The sequence below is a fragment of the Carya illinoinensis genome, chromosome 13, assembly GCF_018687715.1.
Source record: "Carya illinoinensis cultivar Pawnee chromosome 13, C.illinoinensisPawnee_v1, whole genome shotgun sequence".
NCBI lineage: Eukaryota > Viridiplantae > Streptophyta > Magnoliopsida > Fagales > Juglandaceae > Carya > Carya illinoinensis.
The window spans coordinates 28,874,926-28,896,268 of record NC_056764.1 but is presented as its reverse complement, the minus strand read 5'-3'; the positions used below and the strand labels follow the sequence as shown (position 1 = coordinate 28,896,268).

General features: G+C 34.0%; 1 protein-coding gene across 3 annotated transcripts; it reads right to left on the bottom strand.

Annotated features, from left to right (window-relative positions):
- Positions 1-620: 620 nt before the first annotated feature.
- On the bottom strand, positions 621-17,117 carry LOC122292763 (stomatal closure-related actin-binding protein 1-like). Of its 3 annotated transcripts, XM_043101252.1 has the most exons (14): positions 16,803-17,117; positions 16,003-16,075; positions 15,578-15,872; positions 14,998-15,126; positions 14,509-14,601; positions 10,763-10,903; positions 10,097-10,165; positions 8,858-8,941; positions 7,411-7,591; positions 5,448-5,564; positions 5,058-5,116; positions 2,247-2,381; positions 1,084-1,233; positions 621-957 (listed from the first exon to the last, which is right to left on the bottom strand). In XM_043101252.1, the coding sequence occupies exons 1-14, from the start codon at positions 16,807-16,809 to the stop codon at positions 913-915; spliced, it is 1,578 nt and encodes a 525-aa protein (XP_042957186.1). In that variant the 5' UTR covers positions 16,810-17,117; the 3' UTR covers positions 621-912. The 3 variants fall into 3 exon arrangements, with proteins under 3 accessions (XP_042957186.1, XP_042957187.1, XP_042957188.1); XM_043101253.1 differs by lacking the exon at positions 16,003-16,075 and having other exon boundaries at positions 16,803-17,116; XM_043101254.1 differs by lacking the exons at positions 16,003-16,075; positions 16,803-17,117 and adding an exon at positions 16,646-16,669.
- Between the last annotated feature and the right edge of the window lie 4,226 nt (positions 17,118-21,343).

Sequence of the window (21,343 nt, the reverse complement as noted above, 5' to 3'; positions counted from 1 at the left end):
CCAAAATTTGTTAGCTGCGGTTCAAGATTGATGAGTTAAAAACATCAAAATAACTTTTGTACGACCTTCTATATCTGCTAAGTAATAATTCATAAAAGAGTCATACCATGCAAAAATACTATAATGAACGAAGAAAGCTCTAATTAGATGAAAAAAAAATACATTCATGTTTGAATAGAGAGGATACCCCATTAATGGTCCCCAAAAGTCTCATGTGCATTTAAGAGAATCTCCAAAGAATAGGCACTTTTTAAGAGAATCTCTAAAGGAAATATGATGCTACGATGGTTGCATCCTATACCTTTAATCTTCCAAGTTTTGTGAGTTGAGAGAAGAAAATGTGAAACCCTTTGCCTTCCAAAGTTGTGTATTATAAAAATGCCCTATTACATTGAAAAAACTAAATACCTCAGACCACACCAAATAATCCACATCGACTGAATTTACATGATAATATGCTAAGTTCAACTCAGACAAAGAACAAAGATTGTGTCTAAATGAGATTGGCATGAAAGGGAAATGTAAATACCCTTAACAGTGAACTATGATACTGATGCATAAATGGAAAAGGTCGCCAAATCTTGATAAAAAAAATGTAGCAAATTGAACTCCAATAAATATGATCAATCAAGCACCAGTCTTCCAATATATCAATCATTCAAAACCTCATGTAATGTCTTAGAGATTTACAATTAGCTGCAGCCATTTTTCTGACAGAAGTAGAAAACTTAGTTGACACTCTGGAAAAAACGGCAAACAAAAAAAATGCCCTGGTGTTGGTGAAAAAAACTGCCGAAACCCATCTTACAATTATACAGCGCCATCTCTACTATTTGCACACTTATGATACATGATACAGGGGAAAGACACAATTAATTACAATTTAGTGGAAGTAAGATCCTCGAAGTTTGGTTAGTTTCCCAAAGAAGCTCTGTCATCTGGCCCAGCTAGTATGATCTGGCATTTTAAGTGTTTGCAATCGATTATACAAAAGATGAGGGCGGGGGAAGAAGAGAGACAAAACTGATAACTAGAAGTTTTAATATAAGGTATGTTGCTTGAAAGAATTTAGAGAGCACATACATTACAGTCAAACGCAAACCTCCTGGCCAGCATAATGGCTGCATTCCTCTCTCTCTCTGATTCAAAGGCTATTACAAAGGAAAGTCCTTTCTTTGCTTGCCAAAACAATGCCTGGGCTGCAGCATTCCCACCTCCTCTAACTCCACATAGCTAAAGCATGAAAGAATAGAATCAGGAATAACTGGCATGAGATGTAACTTATACCAGTTGAGACAAAGGAAAAGCACTTTTACTTTCTTAAACACAAAAACCCAAGCCTGTTACCAAGGGAAAGGCTAGAATAAATAATGGTCTCCCATAACCACATCACAATCACAGAAAATCTCCACTAAATTAGTAGCAAAGAACTTAAGATAATCAGACCCACCTAAGACACTTACGAGAGGTAATATTGAAAGGAAAACTTGGTTTTGATAAAAAAAAAAAAAGATGCAGGAAAAAACCAGAGAGGAAAAAATGTAAAAAGGGTATTCCAGTTAAGAGTGGTTGGGTACCAAAGATGCAGGTCTAGAACTAGGTTCTTGAAAAATGTTTAATCAGCTAACCATAATTAAAGCATATGCACACCAGAGAGAGAGAGAGAGAGAGCTGGATTAGGAACATCTTTTACACTTATTTTAAAACTCAGTTCTATGAGAGAAAAAACATACTTTGCTGGATGTTATTTTTCCATATTTTGGAGGTTGTCATGGATGGCTCGCTGCAAATTAAGAAATGAAGCTTGCATTGTTGCGAAATGTTTAAAAAGCTGTCATTCTCTAACCAGTTTGTTTGATGTTGATTTGGCTACCTTTTTTTCCCCTTGTGTCTCTTGGGAGCCTCAAGGTTTCAATGGTAAGCTTTTTTAACATATTTTCCGACAAATATTTCAAGATGATCCAATACGGTTACCAGCAATATCTCAATGTATATATATACCCACATATTCCATGTGCTTAACTATATTTGATCGAGTAGTGCTTCAGCCATAACGAGATTTCATAAAAGCAAACTCACAAACTGCCGTGGCTTCATGTGATACGTTAGATTTACTTTATAATAAAAGTAATTTTATAATCTGACATACCACATCACGCCACATTAGTTTATAAGTTTACTTTTGTGAAATCCTTTTTTGGCTAAAGCATTTCTCTATTCAATCCCTCACACAACACTTTCTATACCTGCATCGCAGATGAATAGTATTCTTTAGCAATTGTGGTCTTTCCTTTACATAACTTTATCCTCATCTTTCCCACATGTAGAACATGAATGGATTCTGACTGGTAATTTTTACCATTCATCTGGGTAACAACGACCTGTAAAGTATGAAAAACCCAGTCATAAGAGACCAAACCGCAGGTGATAAAAATAAACTCAGCAATTCCCCACTATCCGATTAAAATACATTTAAAAAAAATAACGACTAGATGTTCACACAAACTGAGACCATACCGCAGGTGATAAAAATAAGCTCAGCAATTCCCCACTATCCGATTAAAAATACATTTAAAAAAATAACGACTAGATGTTCACACAAACTGAGACCATATCGCAGGTGATAAAAATAAGCTCAGCAATTCCCCACCATCCGATTAAAATACATTTAAAAAAACGACTAGATGTTCACACAAACTGGACTAAACCAACCAATTGACTGACAACCAAATCGGCTCGGCCCATTTCAATTGGTTTCTGCATGTTTGGCAGTTCAGTTTGATGCGGCAAATGTCAAAAACCAAAATTTTATCAATGCTTAGTTTTTTTTCAGTGCTTAGTTATCAGTACATAAGATATATATGGCAAGCCACCTACAAATAGGAAATATACACTAAAATCATGAGAATTAAGCCCATTAAAGTCTATAGAATAGACGTTAAGCTGTCCAGAAATTATCTGGCACAATTTTAAAAGAGGCCTCTATGAAGTATTGAAGAAGATCTTGAGCTCCTCCATTGCCCCTTCACGGTCTCCAAAACTTCTTTTATTTCTTCCCTCCCTATATACCATATGAAGCAGATAAGAACCATTCACACTTCTGCAATCCGTGAACTTAGTTTAGAAGGTTGGGATACCGATGTGCACCAAGCTGACCAACATGTCCCTCTCACATATGTCAGGAAAAAAGAAAAAAAAAAAAAAAAAGAGGATTATTGCCCCACTATCTGAAACCTAAATAACATGACCATGGACAGGCCTCCACCCCAACAACCCCCAAAAGAATTGCACACACTTAATAGATCTGTGCCCATTTAGAATCCCCTTCCTGATTCTCTTATTCTCGCATCTACTGTCCATCTCACCTATAAAAATCTATAACCCCACTTTCATTAGTCAAAATGCAGAAACATCACTAATTTAACAGGAAATTCACACAGAACCTTATTTTCATCTTCAAATTGATTAAATTTCCCAAAGTCTTCTGATTTCACTCCAATCCTCTGCATCCAAGAACTACTTGTCTAAGCCCTCATTTTCATCACAAAATGGTCAATTCAGCTTTACCCCGCATTCTTGCTACAACACCAGAGAAGAGGACCATTGCTCAAGGAGATCACAGTAGCTCCTTTTCAAATATTTCTCCTTTTTTCTTTTAGACTTATTGCTCCCTTTCTTGTTTCCTTCAATCCCTGCTTCAGATTCAATTAAACTTTTCTCAACCTGCGCAAATGATGCTTTTTCTGTTTTTGTAAATATTGGCTTTTCGATGAAGACAGCCAACCCAATTCTAAGGTTTTTCTTCATTGGAAGGCGCCACGAATTGAGTCAGCTTAGAGTCCTGTAATCAGGGCAAAGCAAAGATCGGCAGATAGCAATGGGAGCTCCACTAGGGTGACCTCAGACGAAGCTCCAGAAGGGTTGCAAAGCTCTGGCAGCTACTTTTGCTGGGGAACAAAAGGAGATTCAGTCTGTTGAGATTTTGGCAGTCAAATCATCCAACAGAACTCAACCTGGGTCAACTCAATACCTTGACGAACTGCATGGGCAAAGATTCCTCAATGGCACAGAATGCACCAGTGAGCTTGAAACCAAGGTCCACCCATACCAAAAACTCTGCTCACCAGGTTCTGATGCCCGAAGTAATGATGATTGGCAGAGCATAGAGTTGAGAGAAAAAAATACAACCAGTTGGTAATTTCTTTTGTATCTTGACTCATCATCCCAGAGGCAACTTTTCTTGTCCATTCTCAACTCATACGATGGGGGAACATTCTCCTAAGAGTCAGAAAACAAGACACTAAATCTGCATCCTTGCCTACAACTTTTGCGGCTTAAACACCTAAATCATGCCTCTTCCAAAGCCTCTTCAAATGGTTTAACAATTAAATTGTTCAGCTGTTACATTTTTAAGAGTATTTAGCATAAATGGCATACTAAGAGGATAAATTCACCATCACAGACAGAGATTGGATGTGGATATTTTACACAAAGTGCACCAAAAACCTAAGAATTGGGTCAAATATGATTCCTTTTTTCTTCAGATGAGGAGCCAATATATTTAAAAGTAGGTTGTGATAGTAAAGGGAACAGTGGATAGCCACTTAAAAGAAAATAAAAAGGCCAAAAGGGTGCAAAAGATGCATCTTTCAACTCACCTCAGTTCACAAAGCATAAGCCTGACAAGACTACAATTTAACTATCCTCAAGATTTTTTTTATGCCTTCGTCCTAAGGCAATCCTTCAATCTGCTTGTGACCTGGTATTTTTTTTCAAGTTTAAAAGGATTATATGATGCTTGGATACTGCATCTTTGATGCCTCGATCTAAACAGAAATCGACACAATTCATGATTCAATCAATGGGTCCATTCTGAGCTTTACCCATGGCTAACAGAAAACACTACAGGGAAAAAGGTGAATGCAGTATCATCAAGATGACGATAAAATGATGCACATCCCCCTTACAATTAAACTCTTAAGTGTTATCGACATTGAAGCTGACATACATTTAGTTATCTGTAGAAATGAAAGTTGAATAGGATTAGGAAAACCTACATTGAATTCAACATCATGTTTCCGCACAAGTGCCTCCACATAGCTTCCCAAACCAGCAGCTGCTCAAGAAAATAGAATCGGCCCTTTTTCAATTCATTTTAACAGTATAAGCAAACAAACATACTTTGCAAATGATATGAGAATCACAAGAACATGATATTAATAACATGAATAAATGATGTGAAATGGAAACCACACAAAATGATATTTCTAAATTGAATGAACAATGCCAATGAGTGCTGACTCAAATGGTAACTTTGGCCTCATGGGACACTGTAGAGGGTGACATCGTCAGTTCAAGACCCACTAGATGCATGTGAAACTTACCAACAAAAAAAAAAAAAAAAAAATCAAAGAAACACCAAATGGGAGTAAGGATCAAAAGTAGACCTGGATCAATAGGACCGGCAGTTTTCAATGAGATTTGCTGTCCTTCTGAAACAATGTCAGCTTGCAAGATTCTCCCAACATCAAAAGGCTCAGGAGCATAAATTGATTTGGTAGCTCCTGAAATAGGGGAAGTTGAATCAGAAATATTTAAAAAGATAATAATACTGCTAAGTTTTGCAGCTGTGTCAAGTTTGATGCCTGGGAGCAATAAATTCAAGATAATACCCACAACTTTTTTTTTTGATAAGTAAGATAATACCCACAACTAACATATGATTATGATCACAAAAGCTAATGTGAGTAAAAAAGGAAAGTGTTTATGACGTAAAACCAGAGACAACCAGCCACAAATACAAAGAAAAATTTGTATAAGATTTTGTGACCTGTCGACCACTAGGCAGCTGCATTAATTTTCGCATGTTACTTGCCTATTTCTTAGGGCATGTTTGCCAAACATGAGAATATCCAAAAGTCTTAATATTTTTCATAACTTCACTACCAAACATCACTCAAACACAACACCTTTCAATTTCAAATTTTCAACTTTTACATCTAATCATTACCCAATCATTACAAATAATACAACTTTTACAAACTTCAAACAAAAATATTAAAAAATTACATTCAAACAATTTTGTACTTATCTATTCTCTTTCACAAACTCCAATACAATACTTATTTTAAAATATATTTTTATTCAATTTTTTCTCTCTCCTTTCCCAAAATCCAATAAAACATCTTCACTCAAACCATTCTACTACTATTCACAAAATTGTGAGATACTTTTAAGCATCCAAACATGCCCTTAGTACAGGGAGAAAAAAAATGCCAGAAAAGATCTTAGCTGGAGAGATCTGCACCATAGCACCCAAGCATTCATGGAAGAAATTCTGATTATATTTTTTTGACATAACATTCTAGGCTGCCTCCAGTCAATTTAATCACTGTCCCCCCAAGCCAAATATCTGAATCAGTGGCTTACCTCTCTCTCACCACCAAGCTTAAGCCACTACTGTTTTGAGCAACAATAATGATCCACCTCAAGCAATTGATAGAGTTTCACCTTTAAGATAGATTCAAAACTTGAACCTAAATGGAGCAAGTTCAAGGGTAAATGGTACGCAGGCATAATATTTATGAAGTATATAGTGGGGTGGTGATTTTTTGAAGGCACTGAGATTAATCAAGGAAGGATGTAGCTGAGCTTCACTGTTCATTTTCCCTCACTCTGGATGAATGAACTATGCCTGCCTATGCAGGATTGCACTAAATAAATCTCTCCGGACCCTGGAGACTCTCCCCAACAAGCTTTGCCCGTAGGTATACAATTTTTTGCCTAGGTCTTAACTAGGGACCCTTCAACCTGTTATCTCATTCCTAAACTAAGACCATGCCCCACTTTGTATTATAGGCCAACATGAGTTTTTTCATTACCACCACCCACCAATTTAATCTCACCGCATCTAGAGGCAATGTTAATATTTAAGCTCACATTACTGCAGTTGCATACCAGGCACAAAAAGGAAACCACGTCAGCAAGATTCCAATATTTTTCCCACACAAGTGTATATCTACTGGCCTGTTGAAATAGTTTGAATAAAATTGAGAATTAACCAAAAAAAACTTCTTTCCTATAGTCTTTAGAATTATGTGAATATTTTATGTTTGTTAGGGAGTATGTGCCAAAGACCTTCGATGGTATTCCAATCCCTGACTACTAAGGCACAAATGAGAGTCCAATCCCTTCCATTCTCATACTCTTAAGAACAATAATTCTGATATGCCCATGAAATTTTGCTACAAAAAGGCAAAAAGAAAAAAGCGTGAAGGAAAAATCATAAATCTGTCATAAACTTGGAATGTATTTAGATGGTAACATGATAGGGCAATCACTATGGTTATCTATACACAAAAGACAGCACAAAAGTCCAGAGTGTGAAAATCAATATTACTTCACATATACCTGATATAAGCTCCTTCTTGCCACCTTCAGCTGATACACGATACCATTGAATCAAACATTTAGACATTTCTGGAGCATTATCAGAGCAAGGTTGAATGCGCAAGTATGAACCTAAAGCTTCGTGCCCATCTAATTCAAATAAATGGGAACTGTTTTCCACAACTCTCTTGCTCGTTGCCAGCTGTAGAAGGTATGAGTAAAACATTAAGGGCACACCAAATTAATGAAGAAACTTGCATTTCCAAGCGAGAAGACAAAAAAGAAAAAAAAAAAGTCAATGGTTTTTTTTTTTTTTTTTTTTACCTGCAATAGGAAATTTTATTGAAAAACAAAAGGTATAACCCAAGTACACAAAATGTATACAAGCGAAACACCTATTTAGAAATAGAACAAGATACAAGGAAATGATGAAAATTCCGCCCATTAACCTATTCCCAACTTCCCAAAGGTACAGAGCATTGAAGAGGAAAGTTTTAAGCTCATCCATCTTCCGCCCACGGTCCTCAAAAGATTAATAAAAATAACAATAAAAGAATAGATCAGCATACCCCAACAAAACAACAATATTTATCAATTCTGGCCACATGAAATCAGAGAAGGGGGCTGATGATTTGTTGGCTCAGATCAGATAATCAATAGACACAATACTTTTTTCATTTCAAGTACCCTACACAGGCATCTATAACGTATACAAAGGATATAACAAATAAGTAGATGGCAAGCTTTCCATTGGAACAAATGCTTATTCCTATTCAAATTTCTGCAACTCTTTACCCAATATATATATATATATATATATATATTATTTTGTAGCTTGCTACAAACTTTTAAAGTTAAGAAGCCACATCCATGGACCTAATATGGTCAGACTAGAACTTCACATCATTGCCATGCATGCACTTAGCACTTGGCTCCCTTACAAGACTTGAACTATGGAAAAACCAATTAATTCAAGAAAGATTGATATATTAACAATAGAAAAATAATAATAAATACAAGAAACTTCAGAGAAAGTAAACATGAAAAATAGAAATCTAAAAAACTGGAGGAAAACTGCAAAGGTAAAGCAGTATACCTCAAGAAATCTAAAAAACTGGAGGAAAACTGCAAAGGTAAAGCAGTATACCTCATATTTAATTAATTCACCCCTGCGCGCCGGGGGCGGGGGGAAACAAGCGCTGCCAATAAACTAGGCATATCTTAACATATAATTTTTCTTTCATAAGTAACAATACTGAGTATCATTAAAAGAAAAATGTATTAACCTATAGGTAAAATAAAATTTTGTTGATAGAAGTAAATAGGCATAGCCCTAGTAAAGTATACAAAGAGAACACCTATTTATCCTATATTTTTTTTGATAATTTAACCTATATTAAGCCAATGCTTTTAAAACTCACGAGATTTTACCCAAACCTGCAAACATAGGGCAAAACAATAAACAAACCTCTTTCTGTAGCCGGAGGGAATGCTTAGACTTCTCTGCAAGTTGTGCCCTTAATGCTCTAAGCTCAAGCTCCATGTCCATAACCTGGAAATCAATGTTTTAATCACTCATTATTGAGAATAGCATCCAGTTGATAATTTAAAAATATAAACAAAGAGCATTTATGACTAAGAAATAAATAAATAAATAACCACATGGCTAGAGAACAATAAATTTTACTACCAAAAAGGAAGATGAGCCATCTTTCAGTACAAAGCTTTAAGAATATCTGTGAATGCTAGAAACGTAGGAGGGAATACAGAAAAGATTATAAAGGTGGAAAAAGTCACTGTTGCTGATCATCTCATCTAAGCATCCAGCTTTGCCATTTAGAAGTGATGCCGAGAAAGGTGATTGATCTCTTAGCATCTTGGAGAGGCCTTCAGGGTAACTCTTGTATTGCAGCAATATGGAAGATGGTCCCAATATGCTTATGGTGGTGCATTTGGAGGGAAAGGAAATACAGAATCTTCGAAGATTGAGAACGACCAATGGAAGAGCTTAGGAAATTCTTTTTTAATACATTACTTCATTGGTCAGTTGTAATTGATTTCAATGGAATGAATTTTCATGAATTTCTTATATTGCTAAACTAGCATGCTCAGGTGACACTCTTGTATATGTCTTGTATACCTGGACTTTTGCCTATTCTTATGATCAAAAAATTTTTGTTTACCAATGAAAAAAAAAAACAAATAATTCAGTTTCAAATGATTGGAGCATGGAAGAAACCAGTCATCTATCGATAGGCAAGAACCTCACTTTTGGAAACATTTATTGTCAGGAAAAGGAAACAAGAGATCCGTATAGCTAAGATTCAATTTAATATGCTCACACCATAACCCCAAGAGCTCCATCCACCCTAGAAAGTCATTTCGACCTACAGAAACTTGATAGATGATAGGAACTCTTCACGAATAAATTGTCCATTGCTGAACTGTATGTTTAGTAGTTCATATGGAACACGACAGTGCAAAACAGTCAACTCATATTCAGATGAACTAAATAGCTACCAAACCAAACAAAATGTGCAACACTTAAGATGTTAGGATGAATTACAACAAAACATGGTAAGATGAACAGGTCTACAAAGGAGAAACACGTGGAAACCCATATATGTGCATATTACAATTAGAAAAAAAAAATTCAAAAATAGAAAAAGTATTAAAAAAAAAAAAGACAATGCACGTGTGCACACACCTTGCTTGGCTGATGCAGCATTTTGATTCGTCTAGCCTCTTGGACCTCCTTCATCAGTTCATCCAAGTCCTAAAAGTCACAAATAAAAATTATTTGTTCAAAAGAACAATTAGACAATAAAGGTAGGTATGCCATATCAATTAATCTTTAGTTTTCACATTGGCATACGCTACTATACACCACTATAGAGAACTTAAAAAGATATTGAATACTAACACTTTGCCCCTGAATTACCATTTCCTTTGCAATGTAAACCTCAAAATAAAAATTTTGACGCATTGCATCCACAAACTACTGAAAAATATACCATGTGGCATACTATTAGAAGCCAAATCTTGATGGAACTTCTTTTTTTATTGGCACCAGGCGTTCGAAAACAAAGTCCCAACTAATTTCAAGAGTGCACAGGCCCTCAGTAAGAAGTTTCCCGCAAGTGCACCTTGGGTAATTCAATGGGAAGTTCTCCCAGTCCGATGGCCCCTAAAAATTGTTTGCACCCAAGAGGATTTGAACCTTAGATCTGGAGGGAGCATACCGCCAAGACCAAGGCCTTTACCACTTGAGCCAACCCCTAGGGGGGAACTTTCACATTGCAACTTTTTGGAAGCTCAAAGACTATATTAAAATGTGATAGTAAGCACTCCTGAAAATAGACATAATATATACCTGCTTTCCAGAACCACGAGTCATTCGATCTTGTTCTTGAAGGGCCCCCTCCACTCTCAGGACTACTGCTCTAGCATTGTCTATTTCAGCACGAGCAAAAGCTCTTTCCTCATCAACAAGTCTTTTAGTATCTTCTGAAGCCTACAATTGGATCTAAACATTCAATAGCGGGCAACACAAAAGAGGCATTTCTGTGCATGGACTAAAAATGGATCCAAACACTCAATGGAGGGATAAAAAAAAAAAGCCTTTTAGTGCAAGGGCTAAAAAGTAAGAGATAAATAAGCATTTATAATCATAAAATATCAATTTTTTATACTTATAATCATGAAATATTAATAACAAAAAGGCTAAAGTGAGTAAATGTTTTAAGGAACACAACTGGCAAAAATAACGAAACAAGTTTTTTTTTTTTTTTTGAGAGAAAGAGAGAGGGCAGGCTTTGTGTGGTATCACAAGGACCAAAAGGCCTGAGCAAACTGGAGAAAAAAAACTGATATATGTTTAGTCCTAATGGAAAACAAGCTTTAAAAAATGATAATTTTAGATTTATAATAGTAATAGAATCAGGGCATATCTTTTTCTTCCCCTTCTGTACAAAGTACTTGAATGTGAGGCAAAAATGTGTGGAACGTGAACGGGGAAAAAACATAAATTTTACCAAAGAGAATTAAATGCTTTCCCACTTATTTTTCATACACTACAATGCAATCTTGCCCTTACCTTTACATTAAAACGAATAAAAGATTGCATCACAACTCTTTAAATAATTAATTGATAAAGGTTATGGTAGGAAAGTATATAAAGTTATGCTTGACTTTTGACAATGGACAAGTATTTTGAGACACCCAGAAAAGGGAATCTGGAGTATTTTGATAGATGGGTTGAGTAACAAAGAGTTAAAAAGTTAAAGAAACAAAAGTATCTCGACAGAGATAGAGAAGGAGACCATGGAAAATTATGCAACTTATTACACACTAGGATCTATTACAGGAACAAGACCTTGACAGTACTTCTGCAACTATATCAGGTACTGTAAGGTGTTACATGTTGGGAACCTTTTTTTTTTTTTGATAGGTAATCAAGGAATTTTATTCATAGAATTTCTTAACAATATATTGCATTTCTTTTTTTGATAAGTAATAATGATCTTAATTATAAAGCGCGAAAGGTGAAACTTGAGTTCACAGGAAGTATAAATGAGAGACGCACATTTAGAAGCAAAAGATACAAAAAAAAATCATGCAACTTTAGCCCATTAAAGTCAACAGAAACAGTCCACATGAGAAGGGTGTTGATTAAAAGAAGTTTTAGGCTCTTCCAACATACATTTGAATTTATTTTTTCATTGGCACTGGGTGTTCGGGAACAAAGTCCCAACTAATCTCAGGGGTGCACAAGCCCTCGTCAAGTAGTTTCCCAAAAGTGCACCTGGGTCATTCAAGGAAAAATTCCCCCATTATGATGATCCCTAGAAATTGTTTGCACCCAAGGATTCAAACCGACTTGGAGGGAGCTTGCCAACAAGACCAAGGCCCTTACCACTTGAGCCAACTCCTAAGGGTTAACGTACATTTGCATTTCTTATAAATATTGTCATTTCTTTCCTTCCAAATACACCAAATGAAGCAAGTAGAAACCATCTTCTACACTGCAATGATCTGCGGACTGCTACTTAACCCTTTCAAGGTATAAAAAAGATCCACATTGCTTTTGGGCATGACCCAATGATGCTTATGTTTCACATTATTTGCTTTCCTATGATATATTAATGATTCAATTATGATTTTTAGAAATCCATGTTTAAATTATGTTTATGGTATGGTATGCACTAATTGAGTCTTCGACTCATTTTAGTTTGTTCTTATCTTTTAACCACCCAAATGAGGAAGATGTTCAAGACGACAAGCAGGTGGGTCAAGATTGGATGGAAAAATCTAGTTTCGAGAACTTTACGCCACTACCTAGACTAGTTAGTATAGATTTACTATTAATTGTTTATTTGTTTATTTCCTTCCGCAATTAAGGCTCTGATTATGTTTTTATGACTTGGTTCAATTGAAGGATTTTTATGATTTAATGAAGTATTTATTAATTATGCGGGTCTCTTGCCTGGTGCGAGTTATGTGTCATATGACACCCCTAGCCTACAGGAGGGGGTGTTACAACCACAGTGAGTATAGAAGAAATTTCCAATTGACGTGACCATGTGCCTTCTCAATGTCCACTTTGCATATAACCCAAGGCTCTCATTAGCTATAAAGAGCAGAATCTAAAATATGTCTACCTCTTAACAAATGTATTATGTGGCTTCAAAATGACCTTTTCAACCACCAAAGACAACCTATTAGCAAAAACTTAGAAATGATCATGTCAATCCCACTCACCAAATTTACAGGCCTGTAATTCTTAAGATACACTTTCCAAATTTTTTTGGTATAAGAGTGATAAAGGTAGAATTAAGGTTTTTTCCCAAATTTACTGCTGGCATGTAGATCCTGAAATACTTGCATAATGCTTTCTAACCACCTGCCACTGTCCTGAAAGAAAGCCATAGAGAAACCATCTGAGTCAAGGGCCTTTTCACTGTTCAAGGCATTCACTACTTTGTGTACCTCAATGTCCTCAAAACATCTCTCAAGCCACACTGCCGTCTATTCCCCATTTTAAAAGCTGATCCCTCGAGCAGGGGTCTCCAATAAAGCTGTTCAGTAAATACACTACCAAAAAATTACGCAATATGATTCCTAATCTATTCTTTACCGCTAGGAATTGAGCCTCAACAGATAGATTTGTTTCTCTGATTCGAGTCAGCTAATTTGATGAAAAAGCTGTCCACTTATTGCCTTCTTTCAACCATGTATCTCTTGACTTCTGGCTCCAGCATATCTCCTCCAATAATGCAACCAGCTCAAGTCATGCATTACCTAATTTTTACCCATCTTCTCATCTCCACTTAAATGTCTTACTCCTTCCATCCTATCAAAAGCTTACAACTCATCCATAAGAGACTTTACCTGATGTTACACATTCCAAAAATTATTTCCTGCTTAAGTCCCCGTTTAAAGCCTTAAGTTCTAGGTCAACAAGTAACTTGGGGATCCTTAAAAGTGGCATGATGACCACCTCTGTCTAATCTTTTCAACAAACCTCCAGTCTTTAACCACATATTTTCAAATTTGGAATATCTTTTACCACTATGAATACCACTCCAATCCAGAAGAAGAGGGAAAGGGTCTAAATATAGGTGGGCCAACTCTTTTGATTCAAATCTAGATAGCCTCCAACTCCGGGCCACAGGGAAACTAGAAATATATCGATTTTATACCAAGATGAAAGTATTTTAAGAACTGGGAAAATAAATTAGCTTTCCATCTTCCCTTTGTTCAAACTTAGACATCCAAAACCTTATCAACTCTAAGATGCTTGGAGACATCACTATGTACCAAGCGGATGACATTGTCCAATAATACAACTTCCAGTGGATTAGATATGTGATAATAGCTGTCAAAGCATCTCAATTAGACATTTCATATTTTTTTTACGAATGACAATACTCTCAACCTACTTAAAAAGCAGATCATTCTTTAATAGCTCCACACAAGCACTAAGACAATTATTCATTCAATTCTTTCAGTTAATAAGATGTATTAGAATTGATTTCAGTACGTAAAATAATTTTATTGATGAAAATGCACAACACAAACCCAGATCTATCACCCAGATTCGAAAGAAGTTCATCTCACCTGCTTAAGAAAATTTGCTAGTTTCTTCACTTCTGCCTTCTCTTGTAATAGCTCCCCTTCCCTTTGAGTCAGCTGAACTGCCAAAGCCTGCACCTAGAAGAAGTGGCAACGATTTGGCAACGATTACTTGCTTCACATGGAATATAAAATTGGCTATAGTACTTATATTAACAAGAAATCTAACCAACAGGAAGAATCATTAACAGGAGAAATACAAGCAGCAATTTGGAAAGAATCATTACAGTTTTAAGTGGAAAATATTTTTTTTATAGGTAAGTTTTACATGGAAAATATTATCATCTATAATATTTTTTATAAGTGTCATCTATAATATTTATATGATGAAAAAACCTAACTCACCAAGAGAATCAAGTAACCAACTGAAAAAGTTATATGTGTGGCATAAGAATACAGAAAGAAAACCTATAAAAAAAAAGAATACTGAAAGAAAAAAACCCAAATAAAATGGAGGATGATATAGAAACCAACCATAGAAATAGCCTCCTCTACATCATCCTTGTTTCTACCAGCCACACGCCCTTTTAAAGATTCCAGTGCATCCCTAAGCTTCTTCAAAAGAACGTGTTTCTCCAATGAAGCTGCCTCCCTCAGCCTAGCCTGAAGTTTACAAATAACTGAATTATAAGTTGGTTTGCTCTATCATCCACTCTCTTCAGAAATAATTCTTATTCTTGCCAATTGAACACAAAAACAACAGAATAAAAGTAGGATTCTTTTTTTTTTTGATAAATAGAATAAAAGTAGGATTCTAAAATGAAACAAACCAAGAGTCTTCCAAGTTGTTTACACTGTAAATAGACTGTTCTTTCAACTGCAATTAGAACTGCTACTTGGCATATCTTAACTGCGTTATTAAATTTTCTAAAAGTTTTCTCAGTAACCAAGAGCTCAGGAGAAAAAAAAATAGAAAAACAAATTGAGAAAAGAACAAGGTGATATTAAAAAAAAAAATTATGAGAAAATAATTAAAAAGTCCCACGCAAACACAAATAGAACACCGTTTCTTAACATTACAAAAAAACATAAAAAAATTTACGTAAAACTTAACCTCTTCAGATAACTTAGCAGCTGCAGCTAACCCCTTCTCAAATTTACTGGCGAGGTCACGAACTGAGAGGCGTTTCTGCTGTTCCAAAAGTTGTGCAGTCTCACGAGCTACAACTTCCTTCATGGATAGCACTTTAGGGTCATCCTTTGCCTCCACAATCTGATTGTTAGCTCCAATTTTGTAATTTGGAAAATGACTGGAATTAAATATCACGTCAGCAGATACTGCCGGGACTGCATCTTTTTGCATGGTGTCGGCAAAATCACAGGTCAGCCTCGTCATAATCTCAGACCAACTACATTGTTAAACACCAAAAGTGAGATACCTCGAAAAGGGTTGAACCACAGAATGACTGTAAGAAGACAGCACTTCATTCTATTGTAAGAATAAAGTGGAGGGGGAGGGGGAGGCCAGTTCAAAGCCACCGGGTGCATTTGTAACTTCTTAAAAAAGGAATCAAGAAAACCTCACAAACTCCTGTAAATTGTGGGTCAGAGCCTGCAAACCACATTACTTCAATTAAGGAATTCATTTCAAAAGTTTATCTGCTTGGTCAGTCCGAGAATCCAGGAAAACATTTTTTTACAAGTGAAAATCTAGTAAAACACGGGCAACAAACTATTTTTATTCTTCAAAATTCCATGATTTCGGAGCGACGGAAAAGAAACGGATAAAGAGAAACATTCACACACACAGCTTAGTCGAGAAGTTAAATTATTACTTAAAAATAAAATATAATCAGCAAGAATTTCGGGTTCAAGATGTGGTTCAAAATATGTCTACAACCTCTTTTTCCATTGTTTTCTCGGAAATCAAACAGCCGATTGCAGCAAACAACAATCACCGCACAAACAAATAGAACTCAGAAAACTCAAATTCAACTTCTTTCCATATTGTCACCCCGTAAGTCAAAAAATAAATTTTCTTCTACAAGGGAAACAAACCAAGCAACTTACACTGATCAAGATAATTGAAACGATAGTATTAAACACAAAATACATGCATAGCTCGAAGAAAATAGACGAGATTAACAGAAAACGAAAGAAGAACAATAGCAAATGCAATTACCCATTACAGCTTTGAAGTAAAAACTAGAGGTAACTGGTAAAACAACGAGAGCAAAAACCCTAATTAGTCGGGTTCCCTTTCCTAGTCTTTGTTCAAATTTACTGGGGAGAGAGAGATGCAGAAAACTACGTAAACAAATAAGGAGACTTGGACTCACCGATCATGAAGGGTAGGTGTGAATAAGTAAATACCGGGGGGAGCCTAGGATTAGAGATTCCCTGGATCAGATAGAGGCAGATACCTTCAATTCAACTTGATTATCCAATAGAAATAATAACAATGAGAGAGAGAGGAGGGGTAGAGACTGCGGGAAGAGAATATGCAAAGGAAGAAGGAAAGACAGTGGTGCAGCTTTTTGAAAAGTGGGAGCGAGAGAGAGAGGGAGGTGGCTGATGTTACGCTTTTGTTTATGATTTTGGTTCGGATTGGGGAGCTGTTGGGAGAGTTGAGTTGAATTGGATACTACACTGTCATGACTCATGCGTGTGCTTCAACCTTCAAACTCCTCGGCGGTCCCACTTCTTGTTCTGTCTTTTTCGTGTGTCTGCTTCAATCGAATCCAATACAATCATAATTCAAACAGCTAATCTTGAATAACAAGTTGAGTTGAATTAAGATATAAATATAAATATTTTATTATTTTTATTGAGATAAATTTAATTTTTTTAAATTAAAATAAATTTAATTTTTTAAATTGAAATGAATTTAATATTTTGTATAAAAAATTAAAAATATAATAAGTTTCTTCAATAATTAATTAAAAAAATAATTTGTTACTAATAATTAATTAGTAAATAGACAATTTCTTCTTTTCAATTAATTTGATTAAGCAATATGATTTTTATTCTAATACTTATTTTTTTAAATGTTATTATCACATTTGATTATATGATCTATTTAAAATTAATAAAAGATTAATATTTATATAAAAATTCAAAATCTCACGATGATAAAACTTAAAAGAATATTGAAAATTTTTCTTAATTGATAATTATCAAGCGATCAACTCAAATTAATGAAATAGATTTGTACAGTTTTTAAATGAATAAATTCTGCCCATTTCTTTTTAAAAAGTATGGAAAACCAATGATTTGCTTAAAAAAACTTTTCATAAACTTTTCACAACCACTGCTCACAGCTGGGAGCTACTGTTATTATAAAATTGTAATTTTTTAGGTGTTTTTTATAACATTTTTTAAATTTTTTAAAAAAAAAAATTATAACATCATTAAAAAAATACTATTTTAATCACAAAATAAAAAATAAAATAAAATAAAAAATTTTGGTTTGTCAGCAATAGCTCTCAACAGGAGCTGGGAGTGAGGAATTTAGCATTTTCCAACTTTTTATTGTCATTTTTATTTTTTTAAAAGGAAATATACAGCATTTTATATATTCTAAAATTATATCTAATATTACTTATAAGTATATATAATTATTAGTCATGGAAAGAACTTCAGAATGTATCATCTTTTTTTTTCAATCCAGTAATGCTATTCATCATTTCAATTTTTATTATCTTATTATCATCTCATGATGTGGTATTAGATGATTAGAGACTATTTATTATATTGTATTTAGAAATTTATTATCTAATACTATATTATAAGATGATGAAAAAATAAATAATAATTAATTTTTTTCTTTTCAAAGCTGAATAGATAAAAATTAATTAAAAATATCTTTATTTTTAGTCACGGTAAAATTAAATGGAAAATTCTTCTTGTCATCCTTATACTTCACACACCACACTTATTTTAATTTTTTTTATTTTTTCTATAATAAATATGTAGTGTGTGGATGATAAATAAAATAATTCAATTAGTTTAATAAGAATAAAATGAAATAAAAAATAAAAAAATAAAAAATAATATTTTAATATATAAAGTGTGTGGTGTGGGATGATGTGTAGTATTTCTCTAGTTAAATATAGAGGAGGACAGATGGGAGAATTGCTTGGACGAGATGGCCCATGGTTGTTGGTAGTTGACAACATTGTTGGATTTTAATTGGTTTATTTATTTTTGGATTGGATATTGAGGCTGACCAAAGCTGTTTATATTAACGAAGTAGCTCTGTTTGACAAACTTTGAAGTGGACTGGCGGCAGAGAGACAGGGACAGGGACAGCGACAGGGAGCAACCGTTTGGTTGATCGTTAATATATCTTGTTGTAACTAAGCATTAGTTTCGAAATCTCAAATCATTTTTATTTATTATTTTTATAAAAAAAGAATTTATCTTTATTTTTGGCTAATCTACAAACGATATATAATTGCAAAATTATTTTAATTTTTAATGCATATATTCATTTCAACAAAGTCAACTAACCACTCTCAAGATTCATTTTCAAAACAGATCGTTTAAGACCACGTGAAGGACACGAGGGAATAATTACACTTTGAATTCTAATATCCATTGAATTTGAATATCATTGGCATTGTTTATCGAGTTTTATTATCTATCGTTCCCACATAGTATAAATTATATTTATTTTATTTTTTTAAATTTTTATTTTATTTTATTCTTTCTAAATTAATTAAATTATTCTACTCATTTTCTATATACTACATATTTTATACGAGAAAAAAAATAAAAATTAAAGAATTATATGTAGTATATAAATGATTAATAGAATTTTTCTTATTTATCCCATATGTGGTTACTTTTCATGCATTATTTTTTAAAAAATTCTATTTATCATTTTCACATCACACGTAATCTTTTTTTCTTATCAAATGTGTGGTGTATAGATAGTGAGTTGAAGAAATAAATTAGTTTATGAAAAATAAAATAAATAAATAATTAAAATAAATGTAGTGTGTGGTTTGTATGAATGATGAGTAGCAAAACTCTTATTTTTCTAGTTTTATAGTAAATAAGAAGATCTAATTTTTACTAAAATTGAACTCACAAATATTTGACATTTTCTCATGGGACACTTATTTTCTCATTCAAAAAGTGTGATTCCAACTATAATTGAGTCCATGCCCACCACTATAGAGGCCTGGCTCATTTAGTCTTATGCCTTAATTTGTATTAAGCTGCCCCGTGACTCTATAAGAAATTGTTTAACATGATTTACAATTTCTTAATTTAGGTATTGAATTGACTATAGTTAGATAAAGGGAGTTTTATTTGAACAGAGGAGTTTTTTTCATCTATTCAAATGCAACATAAAGATGTTTTGATTGAAATTATGAAAGTTTTGAGAAATTGTTGATTCCCAAAAATCCAACATCTATGAAGATCTAATCGGACTTTTATGCTTAGGTTTAGTTTGGTCATTAGAAATTTTCATCATAAACTCAATATTTTCATCTCATCATTATAATTTTTCTAAATCTATATACAAAATATAATAAATAATTTAACTTTTTATTAACTTTTTCAAATCCTAAAATAATAAAAATATTAAAATATAATATTTTAATATTTCATCTTAAAACTCAAAATTCTTAGTGGCCAAACCGAACTGGGTTCAACTGTCTCGAAACTTTAGACTTTATTGAAGAAACTTGAGCTAGGAATACAAGAACTAGATGTGACGCCCCCAAATTCTGTTTAGGATTGAACAGACATTTAAACCGTCGAGACATGCAACACAAGATTACATGTCCCGTTCATAACATATAAGCTGCAATGTTCCTAACATGCATATAATATTATGCAATATTCACAGCGGATAAATTTTTTCTTTAACAATATTATGCACCAAATTGAAAATATTCCAAATGCTTAAAACATACTTCATACATAAAAAACTATTGAACAATTAATATCACAACACTAGTCCAAAATGGTTATAATCCAAAAAGTATTAAAGATGCAACTCCATCGTACAAGTAGTAATGTACGTTAACTACTATATTAACATTGACGTCGCATCGTCGTTCAGTCAATTGTGTTTAGTTAGTCAGCTCATGATTCTCCTTCAGGTCCTGTAACAAGATCTACCATTCGGAGAGAATGGTAGTTGAGGCTACCATAGTGAGATTTTGATTACAAATCTCAGTAAGTTAACAAAAAAATTTCACAAAGCTAATGATGCTTGGATGATAGTAAAAGTATGAATGCATAATCAAATTCATAAGTGATTAAAACATAACTTGACGTACAACATAGTATAACTGACATAACTTAAATTGAAATGTGAACTGAATTTGACTTGACATGAACTTGATCTGAAACTTGAATTAAAATGAACTTGTTCTGAAACTTGACTTAATATAAACGTGATCTGAAACTTATTCATTAACTACTTAAATACATACTCTACAGTTGTTGTGGCCCCATGTATTCTACGTGTCACAATTGTTGTGTCTCACGTAGTGTATGCGTCACAATTGCCGTGACCACATACATAAGTAATCAAATCATAACTTGACGTACAACATTGCATAACTAACATAACTTAAATTGAAACGTGAACTGAATTTATTCTTTAACTGCTTAAATACATACTCCACAATTGTTGTGGCCCCATATATTCTACATGTCACAATTGTTGTATCTCACGTAGTGTATGCGTCACAATTGCTGTGACCCCATACATAAGTAATCAAAGCATAACTTGACGTACAACATAGCATAACTGACATAACTTAAATTGAAACGTGAACTGAACTTATTCTTTAACTGCTTAAATACATAGTCCACAGTTGTTGTGGCCCCATGTATTTTACGTGTCATAATTGCT